The sequence below is a fragment of the Talpa europaea genome (genome assembly GCF_964194135.1).
Source record: "Talpa europaea genome assembly, chromosome: 3".
Classification (NCBI taxonomy): Eukaryota; Metazoa; Chordata; class Mammalia; order Eulipotyphla; family Talpidae; genus Talpa; species Talpa europaea.
The window spans coordinates 56,154,806-56,182,442 of record NC_140069.1 but is presented as its reverse complement, the minus strand read 5'-3'; the positions used below and the strand labels follow the sequence as shown (position 1 = coordinate 56,182,442).

Here is a 27,637-nt window from a genome sequence, read left to right as displayed (position 1 = left end):
CCATCATCAGTGGGTTTAAAACTGAAACACAAAATTGTGAAACTTATTCTCTTTTTATCTTATGCTAATTCAACTGTATTCAGCAAGACAAAAATGAGACAGAAACAGAGAAAGCGAACTGTACAGATAACCCCCCTCCTATTCACTCAACACCTGCTACAGTGTGAGAGAGGACATACACATTTCCCAATCTCTCACTTGTACTCAATACCTGAGTACCTCCAGACTGCAATGTAATTCTAGTGTTTACAGCTACATAGTATTGAAAAAATACAGAATCTAAATGCCAGCCAACAAAATCCCATAGCATGCAAGCACAGAAAGAGAGGGATCTTTTCTAACACTGGAAGATAAACTGGACATAGGTTTCCGGAAAGATGATGTGTCTATCTCCAATGTGGTCATACTTCTAGAGATGGGTGACACGTGACAATACACAATTCTGACCTTTCAATGACTTGGTAATTTGTAATAAAACATACAAATCTACTGTATATTTTGATCTAGTGATCCCATACTGGGAATTTATCTTCAGGAAGTGGACTTCAATACCACATGAACTATAGTCATGAAAATATATACATATACAGGTAAATAATAACATATATACATATACAGTATATGTATACATATACTGTATATATACATATACGGTATATAATAACATAATTATTAGCTATATATTATATATATTTGATGCATTATAAAACATAACATTATTAATAAATAATCATAGAAAATGTTCTCTCGTGATGCTATTTTGTAGGAAAAGATACTTCAACTTGAAAAATAATTAAAATCTCACCTGTGTCTTCTGCATGATTACTATCTTCAGCTTCTGGAACAAAATTAAATCAGAATTACTACTTTCATAACTTGGTATGTATATACATAATCTGTTTATCCTGATTTTATTTTGAAAGCACAATTTAAAACGCAAATAAGCCAAAAAGAAAAAGAAAAATACCGGATGGTCTCACTCATAGCAGGAATCTAGAAAACTTAAATAAGGGACCAGGAAAATGAATATAAGAAAGTGAAAATCAAAATCAACAAAAAACTGTGAACCAGAGACACTTTTTGGGGGGTGGGGGCGGGAGGGGAAGGATTGGGGTCAGAATGGGGCGTTTGCAATTGTATGGGGGAATATAAAAATAAAATTTATTATTTAAAAAAAATAAAAATAAACATAGGGGTGCAGGTGCCCTTTTGAATTAAAAAAAAATAAAACGCAAAAATATTAAATAACTGCTAAATACTCTAATCTCCCACTAGAGCTATACTTAGAAGTGTCTGATGTATTTTCTTTTTCTTTTTTTTTTTTAAAGATTTATTTATTTATTTATACAAGCACTGGGTACAGTCAGAAGCGTGGGAGGGTGAGAGAATTCACCAGAGCCAGAGCGGGGAGCAGAGCAGGCAGAAGGACCGAAGTACACTGCTGAGGGGAGCAGCGGGCGGCAGGAGAGGTCTGCGTGCCATGTGGGACCCTCCTCCGGTGGCCAGGGAGCAGCCGGGGATCGAACTGGCGCTGCAGAGGCTGCGGGCAGCATCGCAACCCAGCACTCAACCGCTGCGCCACCGGGGAGGCCCTGATGTATTTTCTTATTTGATCTACTCAATAACTCTAGACGATTGACAAACACCATGCCCTTGGCTAGAGAGATGGTGATTTATAAAGAGAAAAAGTCATAAAGGCTGAACTCAGCAAAGGTGAGTTTCTAGTTCGATCCCCATTCTACAATACTGTTTTGTTTTGAAGACATATTCTGCCCATTTTTTAGAACAGCAGAATGTTGTCTACAAATGGGAACAGATGTAAAAACCGAGGAGATTTTACAAGTCTGGGGAGCTGACAGGTAAATGTTTGCTATCTTCCCCACTCACATGACCCTTGTTAATTTAACAGCTGTAAGTATAAATATTTTTATTTTCTTTAGATTTTTTAAAATTATTAGAATTTCTTTTATGTATTAATTAAAAATTAGGTCAGAAAATACGTTTTCTTGAATTAATGAACTATTTAAAATTTTTTCTACTTATCCCTGCTCTAAGCCTCAAAAATATCAAATTCTGTATTTCCATTTATGTGTCTTAACAGAAATTTGTTGTATAAGCAACAGCATCCAAGATACCAAAATTATGAGCAACTGTCAAACTTTTGAATCTTCATGGCCCAAAATGGGAAGGAACATCACAGATACCAGGGGAATGTGGAAATTATTTTATCATCATCCCTACTGAGAAATTAGAACTTTTTTCCCAATGGAAATCATGACATATATGTAAGTCTCAAGTACTAAAGTTGTCTATAAATACCTGTTTTCAAAGTACAATGCAACTGAAATCAGATACATGTTCAAAAGCATTTCAAAATTAATTTTCCACATAAAATTATACATTATATGTAATTCTGTGGGTTGGCATGGACATCAAACCATAATTTAAAACATTATTTCTATGGAAATGTTTTTTCTACTTTAAACATTAGGAAGAGTATCAGCTTTTGAAAATATATTCTTTGTGGCTGGTGGTACCATGTTGTCGCATGGGTCCTAGGGAAACTCAACCATAGACTCCAGTGATTATTAAATGACATGCAATAAGGTTAATTTTGTTTCGGTGCCATCAATTTTTCCCCCTAGTTTCAGTGTAGGTTTGTTTTCTTTTGTTACTATTTAGAAATAATTTATTTTAAGGAAACAATGTTTCATCAGTTCTCATTTTAAATAAAAATTATATCATTTATATATTTATATCTTTTGAACAAAATTACACATCACAGAGTATAAAACTTGTGGTTTAAAATCTTTTAAAAATTCATTTAGGTAAGGATGAACAAGAAAGGACAGTGAATAGATTGCACAAGAACAAAGCATGTGTATTTAGCAGGACTTCAAAGAAGCATGGTAGCCTCACATCAAAACATGATAAAGCACAAAATATATGAAGAAGTTTACATCACAGAAATTATTTCTCAGTAAGTCAGCAGTGAATATTAACTTTTAACTATTATGATTTTACATGTTGTGTGTTATAACAACAATTACCTTTTACCAATGATTCTAACTTAACTACTACAATTGATATTTAAATAGCCAGCATTTTAAATATATTTTGTTCACTCTAGACACACAGCACCTAGGGCTATGCTTAGGCATAGAAGTGCTCAATAAATATTTAATGACTGAATGAATTTATAATTATTAATATATTTCCCTTTTCAGTTATCACTAGATAGAGAAAAGATGTCAGCAAACTATGTTCCACAGTCCAGATGAAGCCTGACTCATGATTTTGTAAATATGGGAAATAGCCATGCTTACCCAATTAGGTGCTATACAAGGCTGCTTTTGCACTATAATAGCAGAGTTAAGTAGTTGTGACAGAAGTGGTATGTATTGCTAAGCCTAAATTATTGAGCGTCTAGCCATTTGCGAAAGTAGCTTGCCAATGCCTAGCATACAAAGCTAAGAATTATGTTCTACCTTAGTTATAGAGTTCATATTAGATAAACATCTGCCATATTTTATCTGTTATTTGCATTTAAGAAATGACACTATAGAAAGGAGAAAGTACAGTAAGCTTAATGAGCTGAAGTATTTTAAGAGCACTTCCTTTAAACTGTTTTTGTTTTTGTTCTTTTAAAGTTTTATTTATTGATTTATACAAGAACCGGGGTACAGGCCAGATGCGTGCGAGGGTAAGAGGATTCACCAGAGACAGAGTGGGGAAAAGAACAGGCAGACTGATGAAATACACTGCTGAGGGGAGCAGCGGGCGAGAAAGGAGAGGTCTGCTGTGCCATGTGGGACCCTTTCCAGCCGGACAGGATCGAACCGGCACTACAGAGGCTGGGGACAGCTTCACAGCGCGGCACTCAACCACCTGCACCACCAGGGGTGGCCCCTCCCTTAAACTATTTTGAAATAGAATCACAATATCTATTTTTAGGAAAAAATAATTTGGGGGAAAAAAAAACACCTGTAGCCCAAAGTTAAATATGGTTTTGGAAAAATTTTAATAATTATAATTACAAATTTCCTATTGTACTTTATGTTGAAGCCATAGTATGTGTTCTACCTTCATGAAATCTTCTAGCTTCCAAGGTCTCAAATCTATCCTCTATATTACTTCCTACAAGGAACTGGTCATCTGGTTGCAGATCTGCTGCTGGCCCATCCTCTTCTTGCTGCAGGCCTCCTTAAACAAAAATAATCAACAAAGTAGGGCTATAACCAAGGGCCCAGAGCCAACAGCCAACAGACACCTCAGCCCCTTTTGAGGGACCACCACAAAAACTCTCCTACTTCTGAGCTTCCCTGCCCCCCTCTGGCCTCTTCACATGTTGATGACCCCTCTGAAGCTCTCACTCTGGCCAAGTACCAGCGTACCAGCGTACCTGATGGGGGTCTGCTCTCACTCACCAAGGGCAGGAACCTCATTTATTTTGTTCACTCTAGACACTCAGCACCTAGGGCTATGCTTAGGCATAGAAGTGCTCAATAAATATTTAATGACTGAATGAATTTATAATTAATATATTTCTCTTTTCAATTATCACTAGATCAAAGTAAAGGTCACCATATGACATTTCATTGAGTATTAATATGAAATTCCACATTACAATCTTAAAGACTCTATATAAATTTTCTATTTTTTAAAGATTTTATTTTATTTATGCATACAAGTACTGGGGCACAGGCCCGAGGTGTGGGAGGGGGGTGAGAGGATTTACCAGAGATAGAGTGGGGAGCAGAACAGTAAGATCTACTGAAATACACTGCTGAGGGGAACAGCAGGCAAGACAGGAGAGGTCTGCTGCGCCCTGTGGGTCACCTTCCTGGCTGGGGATCAAACTTGTGCTGCAATGGCTGCGGATTGCTTCATAGTGCTGCGTCTTAACCACTGCGCGACCAGGGAGGCCCCTATAAATGTTCTAATGGGAAAAATAGCCGGACCTATCTGAACATTATGCTCAGTCATCTGCATTAGGTTACCATATCATACTTTGCATATAAACGTTCCTATATTTAGCCTTAAAGCTTTACAAAGATGCCCATTTTCTGTTATGATATATTGAACTGTCGTGCTTCTTTTGTGTAGATGTTGAACAGTATGACTTATCTTGTTATTGTGCTGTAAATAATTCTTCCAATAGTAAGTTGACATGGCTCTAAACAGACTATACCAGTAACACTCTAACAAAAGAACTCCATTGAAGTGAATTTAGCTGGGCAGTGCAGCAGAATGATTAGGAGAATAAGGTCTGTTGTACTATCGTAAGTACATAGTACTATTGTAAAGATTAAAGCACTTAGAAAGATGTCTAGCCCATAGTAAGTATTTAGGTGTTATTATCATTATCATTTCCATATTACTATTTCTACCACTATTGAACTCCCCCCAAAAGTGCAGGAAGGTCCCCATAGTTACTTTATTTTTAGGGTGGTATAGCGATGCTGTCAGATGTTACTGAATTATCATTGTAGCCTGCTATATTATTTCTCCTCATATTAGATTTTTAGCTAGTAAGCAAACCAATCATCACTTATAATTCCTGTCACTAATTTCATGATTCTTTTTCTCCTTACTATCAATATATTCCTTTTCCCTAACTCATTTTATCCAGTGCAGTTTTGTAGGTTTTACATGAGCAGCATTTAGATCTCTCAGTTCTTACTATTCACTGGAACATCCCTGTTTTCAACAGGAAAGCTAACCAGACTTTGTACACTACCTTTAGTCTCCTTTGTCAGTGACAGCCTGGGATGAAGAAAATAGTCTTCTGAGGGTTCACTGGACTGTTCGCATTATAAGCAACGTGCAGCCATTATACCAATCCTATTATGCAGGTATTATTACCCCACTTTGAAGGATAGGAATTCGAGAAACTTTTTAAAAGCCAACTAGCTAATCGATAACAGCTGCTGGACCTGAACCAGTAATGCAATACAGAATGATGGTGGAGAAAGACTGCCTTTGGTGTGGTGGCCAGGGAGGCCATGTTTGGTGTGATGAGATGAAGAGAACACACACATGCCAGCAGAGGGCGTGAGTAGTGCAAAGGTCCCAAGGGCAGGATACGCTTGGCAATAAGGAAAGGAGAAGGCCAGTTGAGCTAAAGAGTGACTAAAGTAGAAAGACATGGGAACAGAAAAAGCACAGCTGGTCAGGCCATATCGAACATGGGGAGCAGAGCAACAAGAATGGAAACAGGGGGCCTCCCTGGTGGTGCAGGGGTTGAGCACTGGGTTGCAAAGCTGCCCGCAGCCTCTGCAGTGCCAGTTCGATCCCCGGCTGCTCCCCAGCCACTGGAGGTGGGTCCCACATGGCACGCAGACCTCTCCTGCCGCCCGCTGCTCCCCTCAGCAGTGTACTTCGGCCCTTCTGCCTGCTCTGCTCCCCGTTCTGGCTCTGGTGAATTCTCTCACTCTCCGCGCTTCTGACTGTACCCAGTGCTTGTATAAATTAATTAAAAAAAAAAATCTTTAAAAAAAAAAATGGAAACGGGGACCCAAGTGGATATTACTGCAATGGTCACAGTAAGAGGCGATGGTAACAGCTGACACACTGCAGTCAAGATATATGTTGGAAGCAAAAATGGGGGGGCCTGATGATGTATCGTTATATGTGGGAGGAAAAGCAGAGAGAAATCGAAGGAACCTAGCAAAACCTAGGGAATCACGGAGAACTCCTAGGTTTCCACTTAAGCAATTAAGCAGACAAGACCACTAACCAAAATGAAAAGACTGGAATAAGAGTTAAAAAAAAAATGCTGAGGGTGGGGCGGGTGGCAGAGCAATGAGATTGGAAGAAAATCAAGAGTTCTGTTCTATGTACATCTAAGTCTGAGATAGCCGGAAAACATGCAAATGTAGATAAACATACAGTTGAATAAACCAGAAGTGCAGATAAAGTGATGAAGTATCAGGGCTGCAGATATATATGTTCAGAAGCAATATAAGTAAATGCAAAGCCATGATCTATATATAGGATTTCTAAGGAGAAAGGCTCCATAGAGTGAACAAGCCCAATTTGAAGAAGTGTATGGCTTCACACTCAGCCTCCTAAATCTGTACCAAGCGTATTCACTTCTCTCCTCTCCAACTTCTGGCTAAACTTACTTTGACTAATCACGTCAATTCATTTAGGGTTACCAGTACCCCATGGCATCTGATCTCCCCACTCTACACAACCTTCAACTCATTTTTCACACTCACTCAGAATGCATAGCAATCTGTAATGTCCTTCAATGGCTTCAAATACTCTTACAACATGTAAACAAACCCTTCCTTTCACACTCCCCGCCTACGTATTTTATGTGCCAGTCATCCTGAACTACTTTCACATCCTCTTTTGTTTCTGAACTTTCACATACACCATGGCCTCTGCTTAAGACGCTGTACTTAGGGCCTCCCTGGTGGCCTAGGGGTTAAGTCTCCATGCTATCTCCGCTAAGGCCTGAGTTCGATCCCCAGCCAAGGATCTGACCCACATGGCACAGCAGACCTCTCCTCTATCTTGCCCGCTGCTCCCCTCAGCAGTGTATTTCAGTCAATCTGACTGTTCTGCTCCCCACTGCATCTCTGGTGAATGCTCTCACAACCACCCCCAACCCCACACCTCTGACCTATACGCTAGCTCTTCTAAAAATTAAAAAAACAAAAAAACTGCACTTAATGACATTTGCCTGGCAAAGCTCTACATCATCTTTCAGCCCACTCAGAATCATTTTTCATTCAGAAATCAAAATGTCATTTCCTCCAGGAAATAACTGCTAACTTTTAAGTATGGTTAACCTTCACATAGCACTTACCTCATTATATAGACATCATAAATTTATTTAGACTACATCTTTCTTGTGTTAGGCTGAAATTTAGAAAAAGGACACAGGAAGAAGAAACCTGTACTTGCTCATACAGGAAAACATATACTCGGGTGAAGCAGCTTTCTTTGCTGAGGAGGCTAGAAATGAAAGAACACAGGTTCCTATACCTCTAGCAGACACTGTCTACAGCCTACGGCTCAGCCAATGCTGGGCTCTCCAACACAGGTAGAACTGGATGGGATGCTTGACACTTAACCCCAAACACCTAAGACTAAATAAAAGAACAATTTAAATTGTAGGGAATTGTTAGTTTTAAGAAGCATAATTTTTCTTTTAGAACTAGCTTTGGCTCACACCAAACTAGGAGTATCAGGACACTGTTCTGCCTCCATCACAAATTCCTTTGGGAGTTGCATTTTGGTGACATATTCTCTGCTTTTATCAAGGGATGCTTCCAGAAATAGTCTTATAAAATCTGAAAATACTGATTTCTTGAATATCAATAATTAAAGTATAGACATTCACATAAAAAATTATTCAGACATAAGAGCTAGAAAAATGTTTTATAGTCTTTAAGTAGATAGCATGTTTCTTTCCTTCCTGGTAATATAATTCATGTTTCTCCTTTTTGTTTTGTCAAGCACCCAAGTATGTCATAAAATCTGAGAGTTGATATGATATAGCAGCTGGGTAGCACACTAAAGCTTGCTTGGTTGTGTTTTATTTTCCTCCTCCTTGTTCTCACCACCTATACTTTTTTTTTAAAATAGCATGATACTCTCTCTCTATATATATATATTTTTTGTGGGGCCCTCACCGACGGCCAGGGAATGAACCAGCGCTGCAGAGGCTACGGGCATCCTCGCAGGCCAGCGCTCAACCGCTGCGCCACCAGGGGTGGCCCTCACCACCTATTCTTGTTTATTTTCATATATTCCTACCCATTTCTTTATTAGATGTGTACAATAAGTTCCTTATCAGGGCAAAATAGAGCAAATCTAGTGTTATTTCAGAAATACCTGTTCTCTAGTAACTTTGAATTAGTTTAAAAAAAACCTTCAATTACGATTTTAATTTTTAAATAATGTCATTTTGTGAGGTTAACCATTATTTTAGTAGTGCATGACAAAATAGCAGATTTTAATTCATACCATGTTCTGTGTGTACTGTTTCATGGAGAAGGGACTCAATTTGTTCTTGTACTTCATCTTCAATATTCTGAGGTTCTAAAATAATTACAAAGCATAATTAAGTAGAAAAAGTCTAGACATCAATGTAGAACATAACTCTAGCATCCATGTGTACACATTCACATCAACATATTTGGCTTACCAACTATGCATCTTTGTCATATCAGTTTACCACTTTATTCTATGTTTGCAAGTATGGTAGATATTTCAAATTGGTTTATACTGACAGCAGATATAAACGACAAAAAAATTCTCCACTAAGATTTAATAAAGAGGGAACTAATTCAGACTGAGATTTTTCTTTTAGGAAAAAAGCCTCCTTGGCAAAATGACTTCAGCATGAAATTCATATTAATGACAGAATAAAGTGGGAAGAGCAACACTTTCAGAAAGGAAGTACTGGGAAATAAAGATTAAAATGCGGTAGCCATGGTCAATGTACATTAATGTATTAGGTCACTGTCCTCCCTGGCATTCAGAAAAAAGGGCCCCTTGGCTATTCTAAGGGTAGGGATGGTTGGCATTGGCTGAACATTTCCACAAATTGTCAGGATGCATGAAGGGAAGACCTTACATTCTAACTGACAATACTTTTAGCTCGAAGAACCCCATCTTACAGTCAGCTCCACAGATTCAAATAGACGCAATTAGAAAAGTGAACAACATCAGTAATGACATTCTGACAACACATCAGGCTTATTACAACATCAAACAACAAGCAGTTACAATTATATTGACATGGTCATAAGTTTTCTAACAAACCGTCTATGTTTCATGTCATGAATTTTGTGATACTAAACAATGCCCAAGACATCAGTTATATTGACATAATAATCTTCAATGACAAAAACAGAATAGGTTAATTTGAACTTCAGGTAGGAAAATAGTCTAAGAATCTATTATGTTAATACTACAAAACAATTTCAAAGGCACAAAAAGTGCCTCTTATTTTTTTTAAATGTTTATTTTACAAACCATACACACACACACACACACATTCTAGTGTAATTATAGAGGATCATGTCAACCTTTTACTCTTCCCTCATATTTTCTCATAATGTGTGTGTTTTGTACCTGCTCACAGCACCGTGCACAGAATGTAATGTGAGTCAGAGTGGAGAGTGGTGCAGTCTGCCCTTTACTTAGTCCTTTAGTGGCTTCCTTTGCTTGAACAGGTGATTATCTCAGTCCCTCAGAAGAGAACACAAACCCTCCACAATCTAGCCTTCATATGCCTCTCCAGAATCATCTGCTATCAGCATTGGCTTTGAACTGCACCATGGTGACTGCACCATGTTAATTTCACCTTTTCATGATTTTGTGATGCTTCTCTTTCCCCAGGAGAGGGCTGGTAAGGGCAAAAATCTAGATTGTAATGACTTAAAGATGGAAATAAGACAAGAAAGCAATTATAGACTGTTTTTTCAAAAGTCTGGCTAGTGCAGCAAGAGGGACTGGATGTATCAAGTAAGGTATTATTTTGTTTTTTAATGGGAGGCATGTTCCTATGTTTATAGAACAGATGTGTAGTTAGAGAGAAAAGCTAAAGACCTAGATAAGAGAAAGGCTTGGAAAGAAACATTTACATTAATACAAATATTGCCAAGAAGTTATAAAAGGTTATGAGCTGATAATACACTAATGGAATAGGAGAATACATTATTGGCAATATACCAAAAGTAATATTAATAAAAACTTAAAAAGGAAGAGTGGAAAAATTTCAGAGTAGGAACTAGCTTTGAAAAACAAGTTTAAGTTGCAATTTAGCACAAAGTAAAATCTGAGGTGATTAATCAAATACACATTTGAATTACAAAGGTTTAGCAACAATCTCTCCTGTTATTGAATCATAGTATGATTATAGCAATCCTACAGGAATAGCAAGGAGAAATTCTTCTGAGATTATGGTTTGAACAAATTTTAAAAATTAGAGCAACATACAATCTTAAAAGGAAGGAAAGAAAGTAATATTCATAAGGACATAATAATAAAGTAAGCCAAAGTACTATTTGAAACCAGGACTTAGTTGACAGCAAATATGTAGCGTAATACCTACCACTTCCACTAGGTGGCAAAAGAAACCAAATTTCTGAGAACTACTGAGTAAATTAAAATGTGTAGAAATTAAAGAGCACTTTGTAGTAAAAATCATAGCATTAAGTTCGAAATGGCAGTAATGAGTTTAAGTTTACCCATTTATTAAGAGATTTCAGGGTTTTTCATTCTATGAGTCATGGAGACCTTAGGTAGAACTAGGATTCATGTAGAACTAAAACAGTCCAGTCGTCAGAATAGATCACATGGAGGTTTGGAAGTCTTCTGGTGTAGAAAGGAGAGTCTCACATTAAAAAGACAGGAACCCAGTAGACCTACTCTATTCAATAATGTGTAAACAGTGGCAAGTCGAGTGCACAATGTGTATCTAATTTCACTTTCATTGTAAAATGGCACAGTAATCCTGGAACTGGAATCAAGAAACTGCATTAGGTCACAATGCTCCTAACTGTGTGATCACGGCAAGGAGGAGCCATCTGCCTTTAATTTATAGTCTCAAAAATTAAATTACTCTGTGTAAAATTTTACTAAGAAAACTTAAATTTACTCTAAAATTTCAGAAGGGCAGAAGAGAAAGTATTTCATTCTTCCGTAAATACTGTGAAGCTAATTATGAGAAAATATGGTTCTGAAAATTGCAAGAGGGGATACTGGGAGGCGGAGGTGCATCCGGCCAGTGCTAGAAGGAAGCTTACCTCTATTCTCCAGAACAGGCTCCTCCAACCATGGCTCAGCCTCTTCTAGTGGGACTTTTGGCTCTGAAGCAGCTCTTTCTTTAAGGCCTGCATTTTTTATTCACAAAGTAAACTTAAGTTTTTTTTTCTTTTTGATATATTAAGCCAGGAAAAATAAAATTCTTAGACATTTCATTAACAGTGCAAGTAATTCAAATTTGCAAAACTATATACTTCATGAAAACATTGATAAACATTAAACGCTGTATAACTTCATATGAGCCTTTAATAGTTCGTTACCTAAGTCAACTTCTCATTAAAAATTAAAACAAAAACAGATGTTTACAAATCTCTGAAATATTCATATCTGAGCTTGTCAAAGGAAATTCATTATGACTTCCCGCTTCTCACATTTAAAAGACTACCTCCTAAGGCTTGAACTCTGAATTCAGTAATAAGATGACTAAGATGCACTTTAAATTTCTATTGTTAGTTGTGTGTACTTCGTTCGTATTGTATTTATTCTTCTTGGGATTATAATTTTAAATGAGTATTAGTCACACGTAACTCATTATTTACACTTTTTTAAAGGTAACACTTATAATCATATTATCCATTAAGCACCAAAAGATGGGGAAAAAAAAATTATGTTGTAGGGAAACAAAGACCTCTGGGTAAATGTACAAGAAAGCAGCCTTTAAAAGTCAAAATTAATTAAAATCTACTCTACTAAGTTAGTTACTAGATTTTATATGTAAGGCATTAAAATATATCCTCAATTTACTATAGCTATTTAGAAAGCTCAACTACTTCAAGAGAGTGTCAATTCCATTTGCCAAATCCTGGGCTCTTCACTACCCTATTAAGACTCCAATATCAAGAGTTGTTACTAAGGGATGTGTGTTGTGAATGTCAATAGCCTAGAGTAAATAGGTCAAGATTATAGAGTGTTTTTCTAATCCTGAGCTTCTTATACAAAACTTAACGTGCATATGATTATAGTTTGGGAAATTCTCTTGTACCTTCTTTGTGATTCTGTATATCTTTCCTTGTCATTCCCATCTGTATCGCTTCATTTTTCTCTCACTGACTAAAACATATGCCCACCTTTCTCTCATAAATTTAAAAAGGCTCTGAGACAGATGCAGATACACAAGACCCCACCTCATCATTTTATTTCCTCCAGTTACTTATTTCAATTTTAGAGAGTGAGGAATAGAGATGAAGGTCGATTAAAACATATCACATTCCAAATACCAAATTCTGAGCTAAAAACTCCCACATCCTTTTGATTTAAGTAACCCATTCCTACATCTCCCAGCTGTTAAAGGAACAGGTATAGAACCATTAAAATTGCCAGGCTGCAAAAAAGAATAAGGTAAATCTTAAGACTCTTTACAATCAGTAATTTATCTTTGCATTGCCAACACCTTAGAAAACACCTGGCACACAGCAGGACTTATGGTCTGAACACACCCAGTGCTGTGACTACTACCTTAGTTTGAATGACTATAGATTATCTGTAGCACCAAGTCTTCTTAGTTGTGCTGCAACAGCTTTGGGCTGTAACATGGGAAAAAACTTAACATCAGTTTCTCTACTACCATTTTCCAAAGAAATTCCTATCTGCCATTACAACACCACAGAACCAGTTTGCTGGGGACATTCCCAGTTTATGTCTGTTGTCCTGTATAATTATTTCATCCTCACAAAGTATCTCAATTTGGATAAGATATTACAGGGTCATTCTTCACTAATCTTACATGTAGCAGGTGCTCAAATTGTGTTCCATGGGTTCTATTAAGCAGTAAAATATTTTCCCACCAGACAATAAATGGTTAAAGTGCATGTAAACCTCCTTCTTAATGGATTTTGAGAAAACTTTCATTTGAAAAAAAAATTCTGTTGCAAAAAGTATTCAAAAACTACTATTGATAGTATGTTAAAATTCATACACAATATCCCTAATTGTCAATTTTCTCTACATCAGCTGGGAGTTATTTGTCTCTAAATCATGTGAAAACAGGAGAAAGCAAAAGTATGTAATGAGAAAATACTGAGCATTTTTCTGTCCAAAGTGGCATTTGGATTATGAATTTATTGATAACTAATCACAGATATTTTCCATAGGTAAAATCAGTTCAAATATGAAACAATATTGCAAACATCAAATGAGTTGAGGAAAAAAAGTTCTTAGACCTCTTGGAACTTTAAAATTTAACAAAAAAACTTTCTAGGCTAATTTATAACCCACATGGAAGAATTAGCCCAATAAACTTTCCTTCTGGTATTTTCCAAAAAAATTTTACTACTCATATCCAATTTAGTCTACAAATAAGTGTTCCTCAGAGAATAGAGGTACATTCATGTCTCATGTAAGATTTTAGGGGGAAAGGGAAGGAAATAAAACAAGCTAAATACATATATAGCCAAGTCACAATCAAAGGAAAAGCTTTCATACTGAACTTACTGTGAGGTACAAGTGGCAAGGATTAAGCACTGAAAAGAATACTCAAAATTACATGATAACGTGATCATCTCAGTTTTGATGTTCTTGGCCTCATGTAATAAAACACCAACTCATACTGGACCCCCCCCCCCACCAAACCAAAAAAGGAATTGTGTTATTTACATTAGGAGGTGAGAGACCTGGGTGGCTTGCTTTTAGCACTGGCTTTACCCTCATGCTGGTAATCAGGCTTTCCCAGATCCAAAATCCTCCTTCAGACAAGACACAAAAGGCCCACCTTTGATATGCTTCTTTCTTAGGCATCAGGAAATCTTTCCCAGATGCTCCCAAGCAGTGTTCCCTTTCAGTTTCAATAGTCAAAACTGGAAACCACTCCTATCCTAAACTGGCAAGAGTATAGGATGACCACAATTGTCGGAGAGTAATTATCTAGAGTTGAATGAAAATTTGAGTAAATCACATGACCCTACATTATTTGAAAAATAAATTAATACTCTTAAAACATACCTTAAAATAATTAAGTACATCAAGATAAATTAAGAAGTTTCAAAAAAACCACATTTGCATTTAATAAATGTTCCTTCAATTTTAAGTAAAATTGACAACCTAACTTAACGTGCTTTTATTCATTCGACAAATATTTACACCTTCTAAGGTAAGACGGTGTTCTACAGACATTGAACACATAAAACGCCAACTTCCCATAAGGAGCGAAGAATTTAAAAATTAAGAAACATGAAATACTTAGTGCAGCAGATGAGAAAAGATGGTATGGGGAAGGTGTGGGACAGGGTATGCCAGGCCAGCCTTTAGGGAAAGCGTCACTGATGAGGAAGATATGGAGTAGCAAGTTCAGACTTCCTCAGCTGGGAGGCACTGAAAGGGAGGAAGAACCAGGTGCCAGCACAGTTAGACAAAGTGAACAAGGGCATGAGCGTCAGAAAGGCCCTGGAGAAAAGATCATAGAGGCCTTTACTCTGAGTGAAAATAAAAGATTCACTTTTCAGAGTGATTTTATACAAAATGCTTCCCCCCAAAAATTTAAGAAAGTGAGAATTATAAATAGTATTTTGCTTTGTAGGATTTCATATACTTAGCCAATAAAGCCTAAGAAAATGGTTCTTTAATTAGCTGACTGATTTCTAGTTTACTCGTTCAGTGGTATACAGAATAATGAAAATTTTATCTTTGCAGGTTTCTCCAGCTGCTGTTATTCATGTAGGAGATGTGCTCAGGACTGCTACTGCTTCTAATGCAAATCACCTAACAGTATAACTCAATGTGACCCAAGAATAACCCTAACAGGTACATGGCACTTGGGAAGTATTCTGGCAATCAAGAAACCAGAAAAGCACACATATGCTAACTGGGCACACTAATCCTCATGTTGTTCTTGGGTTGTGTGCAGACCTTAGCAGGTACCCCAATAGCAGCTCTATGACTTATCAAAATTCTGAGACTGCCAGTAACTTAATGAGCTGCTCCATGATGTCATAATAGAGCCATTCCAGACTCAACGCGTCGTCAAATGACCAATGATGGACAGATTTCGGGAAGAGCACGACATAAATCTCCAAAGAATTAAACATTCTCAAAAAGGTTTCAAGACCAGTGACATGACTCCACAAAGACTGGAATAGAGTACATTCACTTTACTATCTTGTAACATGAAATGGTGTGGAGATGCCAGCACTTGAACCAATTTATTTTTTGCCTTTACATCTACGTAAGAAACAAATTATTCTACAGTCTCAGAATTTATTACTGGCAGGCTCAGTATTTTGATGAGTCATAGAGCTGCTATTGGGATACTTGCTAAAGTCTGCGCACAACCCAGCATATACATATACATATGCATATACATATACACAGCAACATGAGCATAGCTACAGACAACTTCCAAGCTGGTTAAAACATACTATTACTGAAGGAACATCTAAGTTTTTATTTAAAATATTTTTCTTCAAATATTTTACAGTATATACAGATCTAAAATATTTTTAAGTTATCTGTGTTTTCTATTTTCACTTTTCAATAAACATACATTGAATACCAATCACTGCCAATTACTGTGACAGGTACTGGACATAAGTCATAGTCTGGTAGCAAATCAAAGTTCAGGAATGAAGCAAAGTGATGAGCATGACAACTGGAAGGCAGGACAAGAGTGCAGAGATGACTCGCTGGACCCTGCAGGAGACAGAGAGGTGGCCAGCCACACACAGTGGGAGAGCATTCTAGGCAAGGGAGGGAGTGGGCAGTAGTAGCAACAGATACTAAGATCTGTTGAGTGAATTAATAAATACAAACTAGAAATGACATAAGTAACAATTATATTTATATAATTATTGAAGTTGGCACAAAAGTTTTAATTACATGTTTTTGCGTCTTAGGAAAAAGTAATGCTTGATGGGAAGAAGCATGTCTGATGTACATATGCTAACAGTGATTAACACATACATAAAGTGAAATGAGAACAAAAGAAAATAGATGACTTTCTGCTCTGTGGAACTTACAAAATCTAACCTTTGGTGGAAACTGATTTCTATAAAAATGATATCCAAGCCAGTGATAAGTGATAAATCCAGTTCATGGAGTTTTACCTTTAGCCAAATGGTAGGATAAAACTGAAGATTGTTACTGAGGAATTTTTCAGATTACCCCAATAAAAGATTTTCATGAAAATAGCCCTTCAGCCCTTCATGTAATGCTGACATTTCAGTTTCCTAACAACAAAAACTTTCTCAAGGGAAAACTGAAAGAGCTAACAAAATAAACTTAAGTCACCTGTAACGATAGTACTTACATGACAATAGACTTACACACTTCATCAATTGTCTAGTTATTGCTGACCAAGGCTTGAGGAGGTATCTCTAGTGCCCCTGGCTTCTATCTCTACAATGCCCCTTTTGGGTTATCCCCTTCAACTCCTCACATTTGGGCACTGGCAGGAGTAAAGAGGTGAACACAAAATGCCTGCATCTGGTGCAGATGAAACGTAGTGTGTAAAATTCACTGTGGCCTGCCCTGTACCTATTCCCCTTAAAAGAAAAGCACACTAATTCCCTGAAGAGCAACTGATTTTCCTTCATCCCACAGTGCAGGGATGGCACTCACATGCCCCAGGTTTTGTCAATCACAGCTCTGGTACCCCCACTTCCCCACTCCATGAGAATTAGAGTGGAACATGAGCATCTGTGCCTAATGTAAGCAGGCTGCCTGAGAAAGAAACCAGCACTCAGAGACAGTTCAGACATGGAGAGGTCCAGACAGGAAGCACCTAGATTCAGCACAAGAGGGGCAAAAAAACATAGCCACCCCTGGACCTTAGAGTCGCATGACCTAACCCATGTTTTTACTTCACATAAATAATTTGAATGGATTCACACATGTACATAAAAGAATTCTGGAGAATACTTAGATATAAAACTAAATATGTTCCTATATTCTGAGGAAGAATAATAAAGGCTTTTTCCACAGAAACAGATCCACTGAAACATATGAAGAACTGGATATTAGGGATCAAACAGGTTTTTATGGACTGACATAGGAAACCTCTGAAGATCATAAAATGGATTCAATGGAAAAAAGCATGTCCTGAGTATAAAACAAGTTTTTCACATTTAGGTTAACGGTTACAATTTTCAATTATACCATTATTTTTAAGTCTACTTAAGTAGTTCATTACTTGCTAATTTTTTCTAACTTTTACATTTCATATCTTGTGGTTTCATGTTGTAGCTATACTTTAAATAACTAAACATTCTTATAGCTTTACATTCATGTACCATTTATAATTACCTTTATTTGCCCTCTCAATTACCACAGTAGAACAAATAAGAATCCTGCATACCCATTTCAAAATATGCATTAGTTTCAAAAGACAAAGGAGTAATGTATTTGTTTTAAAATCTGCTGACAAAGAATAGGAATTATAGCCCCAGTGCATCCAAATTTTAGCAACTGACTGAAAACACCTTGTTGGAATTATGACCATTGTTCTACTAAAGGAAAGGGAAACACCAGAGCCAACAATGTGTCAGCTGCTTCTGTGTATCAGAACCAAGCTGGTTTTCACAATCACCTTGAGGGAAAGGTATTATCTTCTTTTGAAGGGCATCTTTACAAATGAGAAAAGTGAGCATATTTTCCAGATGCATTTTATGGTAAAACAGTCCAAGTAATCAATGGGCACTAGCAGGGGAAGTAGGAGAGGACACAAGAGAAAAGAATCAAAGATAGGAGATATAACCTAAGCCACCAGACCTATGTCAGGAAAACTTAAAACATTTAAAATTAAGCAGCACACTTGTTTACTGTGTTCTTTAATGGAAGTATCTAGAGGGAGTCCTTTACCCAAGCACTCATGAAAACCTCTCAAGTCACAAAGTTCTATCACTAAGCAGGCCATGACACCATAAAATAGTCTCTATGAACCAATCATTTATAAAATTAATCCTCCTAGACTGATGTAAAGTGTTTCTGCTGACTGATTTATGTTTAACAATTCCTTCACATTGTGTGCAAAATACTGAGGGGCATCTATACAGCAATGCAAATCACCCATAAAGTAAAACTAAAAATCCTTATAAAAAGATTTTAGAGCCACCAACATAGAAATTACACAAGACAACAAAAGAAGAATGACAATCAGTGATGTTAAAGTTCTTCCAAAGAAAGGACCCTAAATTAAAAAAGAAAAAGAGGGCCCCCCTGGTGGCACAAAGGGTTAAGACACAACCTAACCTATCGAGCTGTCTACAGCCTCTGCAGCACCAGTTCGATCCCAGGTCAACCAGGGAGCTGCCCACATAGCACAGCAGACCTTTGCTGACTCGCCCACTGCTCCCCTCAGCAGTGTATTTCAGTCAATCTGCCTGTTCTGATCCCCACTCTGTCTCTGGTGAACCCTCTCACCCCCGTACCTCTGGCCTGTACCCCAGCTCTTGTATGCATAAATAAATAAATCTTTTTTTTTTTTTTGAGTCTGCCTTTTTTCTTTTTTTTTGAAGATTTATTTATTTTTATTTATACAAGCACTGGGTATAGTCAGAAGCGCGGGAGGGTGAGAAAATTCACCAGAGCCAGAGCCAGGAGCAGAGCAGGCAGAAGGACCGAAGTACATTGCTGAGGGGAGCAGCGGGCGGCAGGGGAGGTCAGGCCGCCATGTGGGACCCTCCTCGGTGGCCGGGGAGCAGCCAGGGATCAAACGGGCCCTGCAGAGGCTGCGGGCAGCTTCGCAACCCAGCACTCAACCGCTGCGCCACCAGGGAGGCCCAATAAATCTTTTTAAAAAAAGAAAAAGAAAGTGATCTGAGATTTGAATATAAGATAAAAAGGATTCTTGAAAATAAAAATCAATAGGCTCTCAAATATTTTTTGCAAAATTGCCCGAACTGTGCTATTCACATATGACACATTATTCATAGAAAGCTAAGAAAAAACTATGTCAATAATATTTTTTTTAGAATTCTAAGTGTTATCTCACAGTGCAATTGGAAAAAAAAATGTTAGTGATATAGCAAAATAAACTTACACTCAGCTTTTAATTTTCACTTTTCAGGAATCTACATTCTAACCAAATAATTCCTATTACAAAATTTCTGACGCAGTGACTTATTTAAAAAGGCTGACATTTCCGGTTTTAATTATCCTTAGATAACAATATGAAACAATATAAAAACAACTACACAGTAAGTAAAAAAGTAAAACTTAGAATACAAACATAACCATAATCCACTAATCACAACCAAAAATTTGTCTTGCACTAAATTTTTTAGTTGAATGTAAGTGTTGATGCAAACAGATAAAGTGTAACCTCAACATCGACAAGAGGTCAGTTGAAGCTTTCACTGAAGAAATACGGAAACAACAAAACTACCCATTTTCAGTTCACAACAGCTCTTGAGATATTTCTAAATGTTTTAGTAAAAATATTGGGTTGTCAGAAAAGTCACATTATTTTTTTCTATGTTTTTTTCAAGCAAAAACGCATCATGACTTTTCCAGCAACTCAATAATTCACTTCTTGAGCTGCAATCAGGATTAAAAAAACCTCAGTGATAGTACTTACATGTTTCTAAGTGCTTTATTAAATAACAGCAAATGTTTGTACACCATGCTGGGTATTCTAAAATATTTTTTACTCTTTTTCTCAGAATGTAGAATTTATACTTCAGCGCAACTGTCCTTCAAAAACCAAGGTAAGAACCAGAATACCTTCAGTAAATGTAATTGTAGTTCTATGCCCTTCTGCATGGTAGGGGAAACAAGTCATCTGCAGAGAAATTAACACTTAAAATTTGGTACATAAATTTTTAAAAATCAATTCATTTATCTTAGCAAGAAAATCTGACTTCAGGATATATTTTTAAAATCTTGTAATGTTCATGTGTGGTAGATATATCTGTTTAGCTTCTTGTTCTGTCCAGTTCTGTCAGAGCTCCATCTTCTCCCAGAAGGTCTCCTTCCTGAAGTAAATATTTCACATGGGGCCTCCCTGGTGGCGTAGGGGGTTGAGTGCAGCACTGTGAAGCTGTCCGCAGCCTCTGCAGTGCTGGTTCGATCCCCGCCGGATGCAGAGCAACCCACATGGCGCAGTAGACCTCTCCTGTCTTGCCCGCTGCTCCTCTCAGCAGTTTATTTCAGTCAGTCTGCCTGTTCTGTTCCCCACTCTGTCTTTATTGGGTACTCTTACCCTCCCACACATCTGGCCTGTACCCCAGTTCTTGTATAAATAATCTTTAAAAAAAATTTGACATGGTTTACATGAGACCCACTCAAGCCCCATTCAAAGTTTGGTACACAGGAACCAGCCTAGGGAAGACTAACCCACCTGAAATTACAGGAAAGTTCAATCACCAAATCAAACAAGGTCAGTGGAAATCCTCCCAGAAAAATGCTTCTTTGCACACAGATTACTAAAACAGAAGGATGCATTGGTGTGGGGCCGTTCAGAGCCATCTTCTTCACCAGTGGCTTCCATATAGAAAAGTCAAATAGAAATCAGCAAAGGCAAGATTTGAGAAGAGAGTTAGGAGAAACATTCCAGATCTGATCTGTAGTTGGAATCTATTCACCTTAAGCCTGTGCTCCTGTATCAGTCAACCCAAATAAGCCATAAATTACCTTTATCACATTAAAAAAAAAAAAAAACCTTACTAGTCAGCATAAAAAATCCCAATTAAACAACGCACAAATTCTTTGAGTCTCAGCTTTTAAATAAAATAATAGGACAGAATTAGAGATATTAGATATTCCCAATAATTTCCACTTTGCTATAAAATTCTATTACATTAGTTGGAAGTTTTGTCAACTAAATGTCTATTTGATCATAAACAATAAAGGATGCTAGTAAGTAAAAGGTACATAATTCTTTTAAAATATTTACACTTAATGTTTATTCATTTCTGATTTGAAATATCTTTAATTAGGCAAAAATCTGTTTTTAAGCACTTCAGCTAAAAGCTGAGAAATTACATTAAAAAAATAACACCTTTCAGATAGCACCTTTGATTCTGTTATAAATCAGCTTGCTCTTCTCAAACTCAATAAAAGCCCTGCCCAGCAGTCATAGAGATTTAAAACTTTATGCACAGAATAGTACACTTTGTAGGAAACTTCATTTTATTAAATGTTTTCTGATGAACTAAATTCTTCTCTCTAGTGAGATCTCAAATTTGCGACAATTATGACACAATGAAATATGAAAAATATATGCCATTAAACCAAAAGAATTGGAAAAAACTGTAATATAAAACAAAGGTATATCCTAAATTTGATAAAACCTTTTTATAACTTGAGTCTGTAAAGACATCATAAATGAAAGTGCTCTAAAATTGTTGTAAATAAAATTCTTTTATTCATGACTATTACCCAGAGTCCTCAGAACACATCTGGCACACAGTTAACAGTAGGTCCTGAGTGAATGAGAGAAGGGGGAAGAAGGATACAGGAGAGGTAAGGTGTGAGGAAGCATGGAAGGGTGAGGAGGCAGGGAAAGGAGGCAGGGAAAGGCTGTGAGGAGAAATTCCAAAATAGATGAGAAGAGCCTGAGAGTGGTCGGGCCCTGACAGCGGGAGGCGCAGGAACCAGATTTGCCCAGGGAGGAATGCACACAGGAGCTGAGGCAGGGAAAAGAGAGGAGGGGATGACAGGTGCTGGGATAGGGAAGTGGAAGTGGAGAAAAGACAGGGCAGGTTAAACAAGGAAGCAAAAAAAGAGGAGGAAAGAAAATCAAGAGTAAACAGATCCTGAGTATCATACCTGAAAGCTGTGAGTCACTGTGCATGTAAATACTATTTAAAATCTTCAGATTCTTATTTAACTCTACTGAAAATAGTCACTGTATTAAGAGATTCATTATAATTTGTATTATACAAATACATGTATCTGGATATGCAATCAACAAATTAATAAAAATAGAAATTATTACATCACATTTTCATGACATTTTTTAAAGCCTCATCTGTAACTTAGAAACATGAGACAATGTATTTAAGTTTCAAATGACTTCCTTGCTGAGCACCAGTAAATACATGAGTGGCAAATTGACACATCTTCTCCAACCAGAGCAATATTTAATTTTCCATGTCCTTTAGCAGCAAGTCATGATAAAGAATATTACCATTTCCTGGGATGATGGTGTTAAAGCTTTAGTTCTTTCTCTTCTGGTTATTTCCCTTTGCTAAGTGGGGTTGTTTTGTAGAACTTCTACTTTCCTTTCTGTCCTCTTTGTCTCCAGAAGTCATTTTACTAGAAAGGTCCTTTGTATTTGGCTTTTTCCTATTTTCCTTGGTTTTAGCACCTTTATCTAGGCCCACTTTTTCCTTTTCTTTGTCCTTTTTACCCTTAGGAGATTCTTTCCTGGATATATCTGAATCAGCAATTTTCTTATCCTTCCGGTTATCCTCTTTTTCTTTCTTCCCCTTTTTTCTCTCTTCATTCTTACTCTCCTTCCTTGACTCAGGTTTCTCTTTTATTTTCTTGAGTTCTTCTTTAGTAAGTTCTTTAACTTTCAGGTTTTTCAATCAAAGGAAAAGACGTTTATTGAAAGCAGCTCTTAAATTATTGAACAGCAACCTAGTACAAAGCTATAAGCTATTTATATCTCCCCACACAGAAGAAACGCTCATTCAGAAAGTAACTTTAAGCGGCTTAGTTTTTAACTGACTAAAGAGCTATATAAAGCATCAGCTTTAAAAGAAATGATAGAAACCTGCCATTTTCCCATCTAGAAATAATGTATGATTTGTCTTTAAAATAAGCATGCAATATTATTAATTTATCCTCATAAAGGCAATATATTACACAAAATGTTAGTTAGCAACACACATTTCACACTAACCATCTGATTAAAGGATATTCTGGCAACATCGAAACTTTCTCATAAAGAAGGAAACAATTTCCATATGAGTAAGAAATTCTCATTTTATTTAAAATGACAAGCAGATTTTCTTTCTATTAGCATTCAGCATTATTAAAGCAGCAGTCCTCAAAGTATATCCCCTGGTAATTTATGTAGAGTCACTCAAGCCAATATATATTGTCCATGCTTACAGGGAAAAAAAGCAATTAAATGAAATGTACATGTAAATCTAAATCTACTCTCAACAACTTTACATAAAATTTAATAGAGCTGCTAGCAAAAACTCTTAATTTTATCCTCTTGCTCTCTCATTAGGAAATCATAAGAGAAGCAAAGTGGTTACTGTATAATGTAGCATTTACTCAGAAACACAGAAAATGTAAGATTTCTTTAATATGTGTAAGATGTTTGCCCACAGAAATCATATAGCATAAAACATTTATTTCTTCCTGAAAACCTTGTTAAAATGTAAAACTATAGTGGAATGCTTGTGTGTGTGATGCTGTCAGGTCTAAAATTTACTAAATTTTTATCTCTAGATCATGAAGAAAATTGTACTTGTGATTTATTTCATTATATATATATAATAAAAAATAGTGAAAATTCTGTTTTCTTTCCATGAGATACAAAGTTAAAACATTAAAATATTCTAATCTTAAAATACAAACCATAAAACCTTGCAAACCACATACTGATGGTCTCAATCTGTTAATGTTTCACCAAAATACAAATAAACAACTATACTATGATATGCCAAGCACTTGAACAAAAAAGAGTATTACAAGTTTATAAAGAAAAACATGCACTTCCCCCATGCCCCTCTCCCCTAAAGGATATAAACATTTATATGTGAACAAGAACAAGCATAGGGTTAGCAAATACAGTGTAATAATAAGCTATAAGTCTACTGCTTGGTTGACAAGTACAGAAAAAGAACATACTATACTAATTTAATATTAAATCAATTGAATGTTAAATTATTTAATATTAAGTTTTTCTATTTTTAAGAGAATATAAAATTTAAAGAATGCAAAATTCATTTAATATTATTTAATATTGAATATTACTATCTTTAAAGAATTAAAATATCAAACAGCAAATTCCATGCCAACATAACATAGTACAGCAGATTATAAATCTAAGTTTTCATTTTATTGAAAAGTACAAGTTGGATGACACAAGTTTTTATGGTGCTTTAAGTCAACATCATCTGAGATTTAGACAAATGAAATCTATCACTGATGAATTATCTGTTTTTCTAACACTAATAACAAAATTCAAACTGAAAAGTGTTTTAGGTAGAAAATAGGATACAATTGTGTAAATTTACATATCATGATATTGTTATTATATATGTTCTTAATTCAAAAACTTGCAGGTGTTGATGGCATAGAAATTATTTAAAACTATTGGCTTGAGGCAAAATTTTTTAATGAAATCTTGATAAAACTACTTATGACCAAAGGTGCACCCCAAACCAATAAAGCAATAATGTTTAGCATTAGTAGCTGCATTTATAACATAACATATCTAGGAACTATCATGCATTTTGAAGTGTTAAATTCGGTTTGCTCAAGGCCAATTTGAAAAAATAGAAAATACCTTTAGCCTTAGTTTTTCTCTTGGCTACCCCACCAGGTCCTTCTGTTGGTATTTACAAGATGAAAATAGGTTATAAAGAGAAAATATCAAGGGAATTAAAAAAAATTAAAAATGGCTACAAATCAATACCTCTATTAAACAAATTAAGTTATTTTTAAAGTCACCTTTTAAAAAAGTCTTTTACCATATGAATACCAGGTGTATGTCATTTTTTTAAACTGTATTTTCACTATTTATGACAGAGGAATGCATTATCCACAGTTCCAGATTCAGTGAGCTATACAAACTGAGAGAATCAATGGTTTAGCTATACAAACTGAGAGAATCAATGGTTCAGATAAAATCAATGGTTTTATCAATTATACTTGAGAGAATCAATGGTTTAGGATACCTTATTGCCACAGTGAATGTGCTTGGCTCTCAGCAGAGGCAGTGCAATTTTGCCGGGCACAGACAACCAATTCTACACACCACAGGTTAAAAGGACCTAGAGATTCGACTTCCCTACTCAACCATCATTGTCATTCAAAAAAAGGGGAGCATATTTTGGTAGAATTTTAATCCTTACCATTGAACAATCATTGTCACCCCCCCAACAGTTTCAAACTTTATTTAAAAAAAATTATGATTATTTAGGTATATATAATTTTCCTTATTCTTCATCCAAGAACTTTTCAATGTCTTTCTTTGTACTTCCTCTCCTGGCAAATGAAGTTCTAATAATGGGTTTATTTTAAACTCTCTAACAAATGTCACTGTACTATATCTTTCTCAGTATACTTTTATTCCAACCAGGCTGGATTTTTTACACCAGTCAACCAATCCTTCCAATTCTATCTCTAGTCACATAACCAGTGTGTGTGTGAGACAATTATTTTTCACAGACAAAATTTCTTCCCTAAATGCTATCAAACACAGCATTGCCAAGTTGTAATACTGAATGACTTTGGACCATGCCCTACCAAAGTTTATTTAAGAATAAAAAATTAAACTTAATTTTATAACACCAACTTTTAAATATTCAGTTGTTTTCTAACCTGTAAAATTATTAGTGTAAGGCATTAAAAGGAAATTTTAGTGATACAAATGTCCCCTTCCTGACTCCAGCATGTCCTAGATTTTCCCACTCCACACACCCACTATTAAGATATAGCCAGGGCCTCCCCTGGTGGTACAGCAGTTGAGCGCTGGGCTACAGAGCTGCCCGCAGCCTCTGCAATGCCGGTTTGATCGCGGGCCACCAGCGAGGGTCCCACATGATGCACAGACCTCTCCTGCCACCCGCTGCTCCCCTCAGCAGTGTGTTTCATCAGTCTGCCTGTTCTGTTTCCCATTCTGGCTCTGGTGAATTCTCTCACCCTCCCGCACTTCTGACTGTACCTAGTGCTTATATAAATAAGTAAATATTAAAAAAGAAAAAAAAAGATATAGCCAAAAGAGCTACAATGATGAAAACACTAGAGTTAATTTTTGTCACTAACGTCAAAATATTAGGTGGACATCAGATTAGCATAACAGTAAAAAATAATGGGAACTTTGTTTAAAGCTTGCCAAATTTGGCCTCCCTGGTAGCCTAGGGGTTAAGTCTCAGTGCTGTCACCACTGCAGCCTGAGTCTGATCCCGGCCAGGGAGCTAACCAACATATGGTGCAGCAGACCAATTCTGTCTCCCCCACTGCTCCCCTCAGCAGTGTATTTCAGTTAACCCACCTGTTCTGCTCCCCACTCTGTCTCTAGCGAATCCTCTCGCCGCCACCCTGGCACCTCTAGCCTGCACCCCAGTTCTTGTATGCATAATAAAAATAAATCCTTAAAAAAAATCTTGCCAAATTTGGTTGTAAATCCTTAAAGTAACAGACACTAATCATGTGCAATGTACTACATAGAAATTCCAAATGAGCAGCATAAACTATCTTTTCTGAATGTAGATATATAGTCAATAATTTCTCATGTTTTACATGATAAAGACTGAGCAAACAAATTAAACCACAACTGTCATACTAAGTCTCTGACGGAAGGACTACAGACATGAAAAAAGCCCTCGGCTTGGGAAACAGGATGTTAAGTAATGAAGAAAGGCAAGGACTGAGTCAAGAAAATGCAACCTTCTACCAGACAGAAAGCAATTTTTGGAAGAAAGGTGGGAACAAAGATTTAGGATGGGACATTTTGGATTACAGTTTTACAAGCAAGAGAAGCAGTGGTCACATTACAATAATAAGAAAACGTAGAAATAAAGGTGACCAAACCCAGTGTTCTGGAGGGCTTCTTTTACCTCCTCAGAAGAAAACTAATGTAATGCAATTTCCCTGGATTCCGCAGGAGCAGAAAGCAACAGAGTTTTGAAACAAACATGCAGACTTGATCAATATGTTTTGAAGGTCACAGGAATTACAGGCATGTGTGTAGGGAAAAAAAGTGAATTAGCAACAGAGGGGAGAGTGGTAA

The 27,637-nt window shown here is 36.6% G+C and overlaps 1 protein-coding gene across 4 annotated transcripts in view; it reads right to left on the bottom strand.

Moving 5' to 3' along the window:
- The window catches only part of ASPH (aspartate beta-hydroxylase), a gene marked incomplete at its 3' end in the record, with an annotated part of 195,793 nt that overhangs the window by 128,496 nt on the left and 39,660 nt on the right, over positions 1-27,637 (bottom strand). For 2 of the 4 annotated variants that reach the window (XM_084230766.1, XM_084230767.1), the window contains exons 4-5: positions 11,772-11,858; positions 8,983-9,057 (exon numbers count right to left, since the gene is read on the bottom strand). The exons of the other annotated variants lie outside the window; for them this stretch is intronic. In XM_084230766.1, coding sequence (XP_084086892.1) covers positions 8,983-9,057; positions 11,772-11,858 — 162 coding nt within the window. The remainder of the gene's footprint in view (positions 1-8,982; positions 9,058-11,771; positions 11,859-27,637) is intronic. 4 annotated transcript variants of the gene reach the window in all.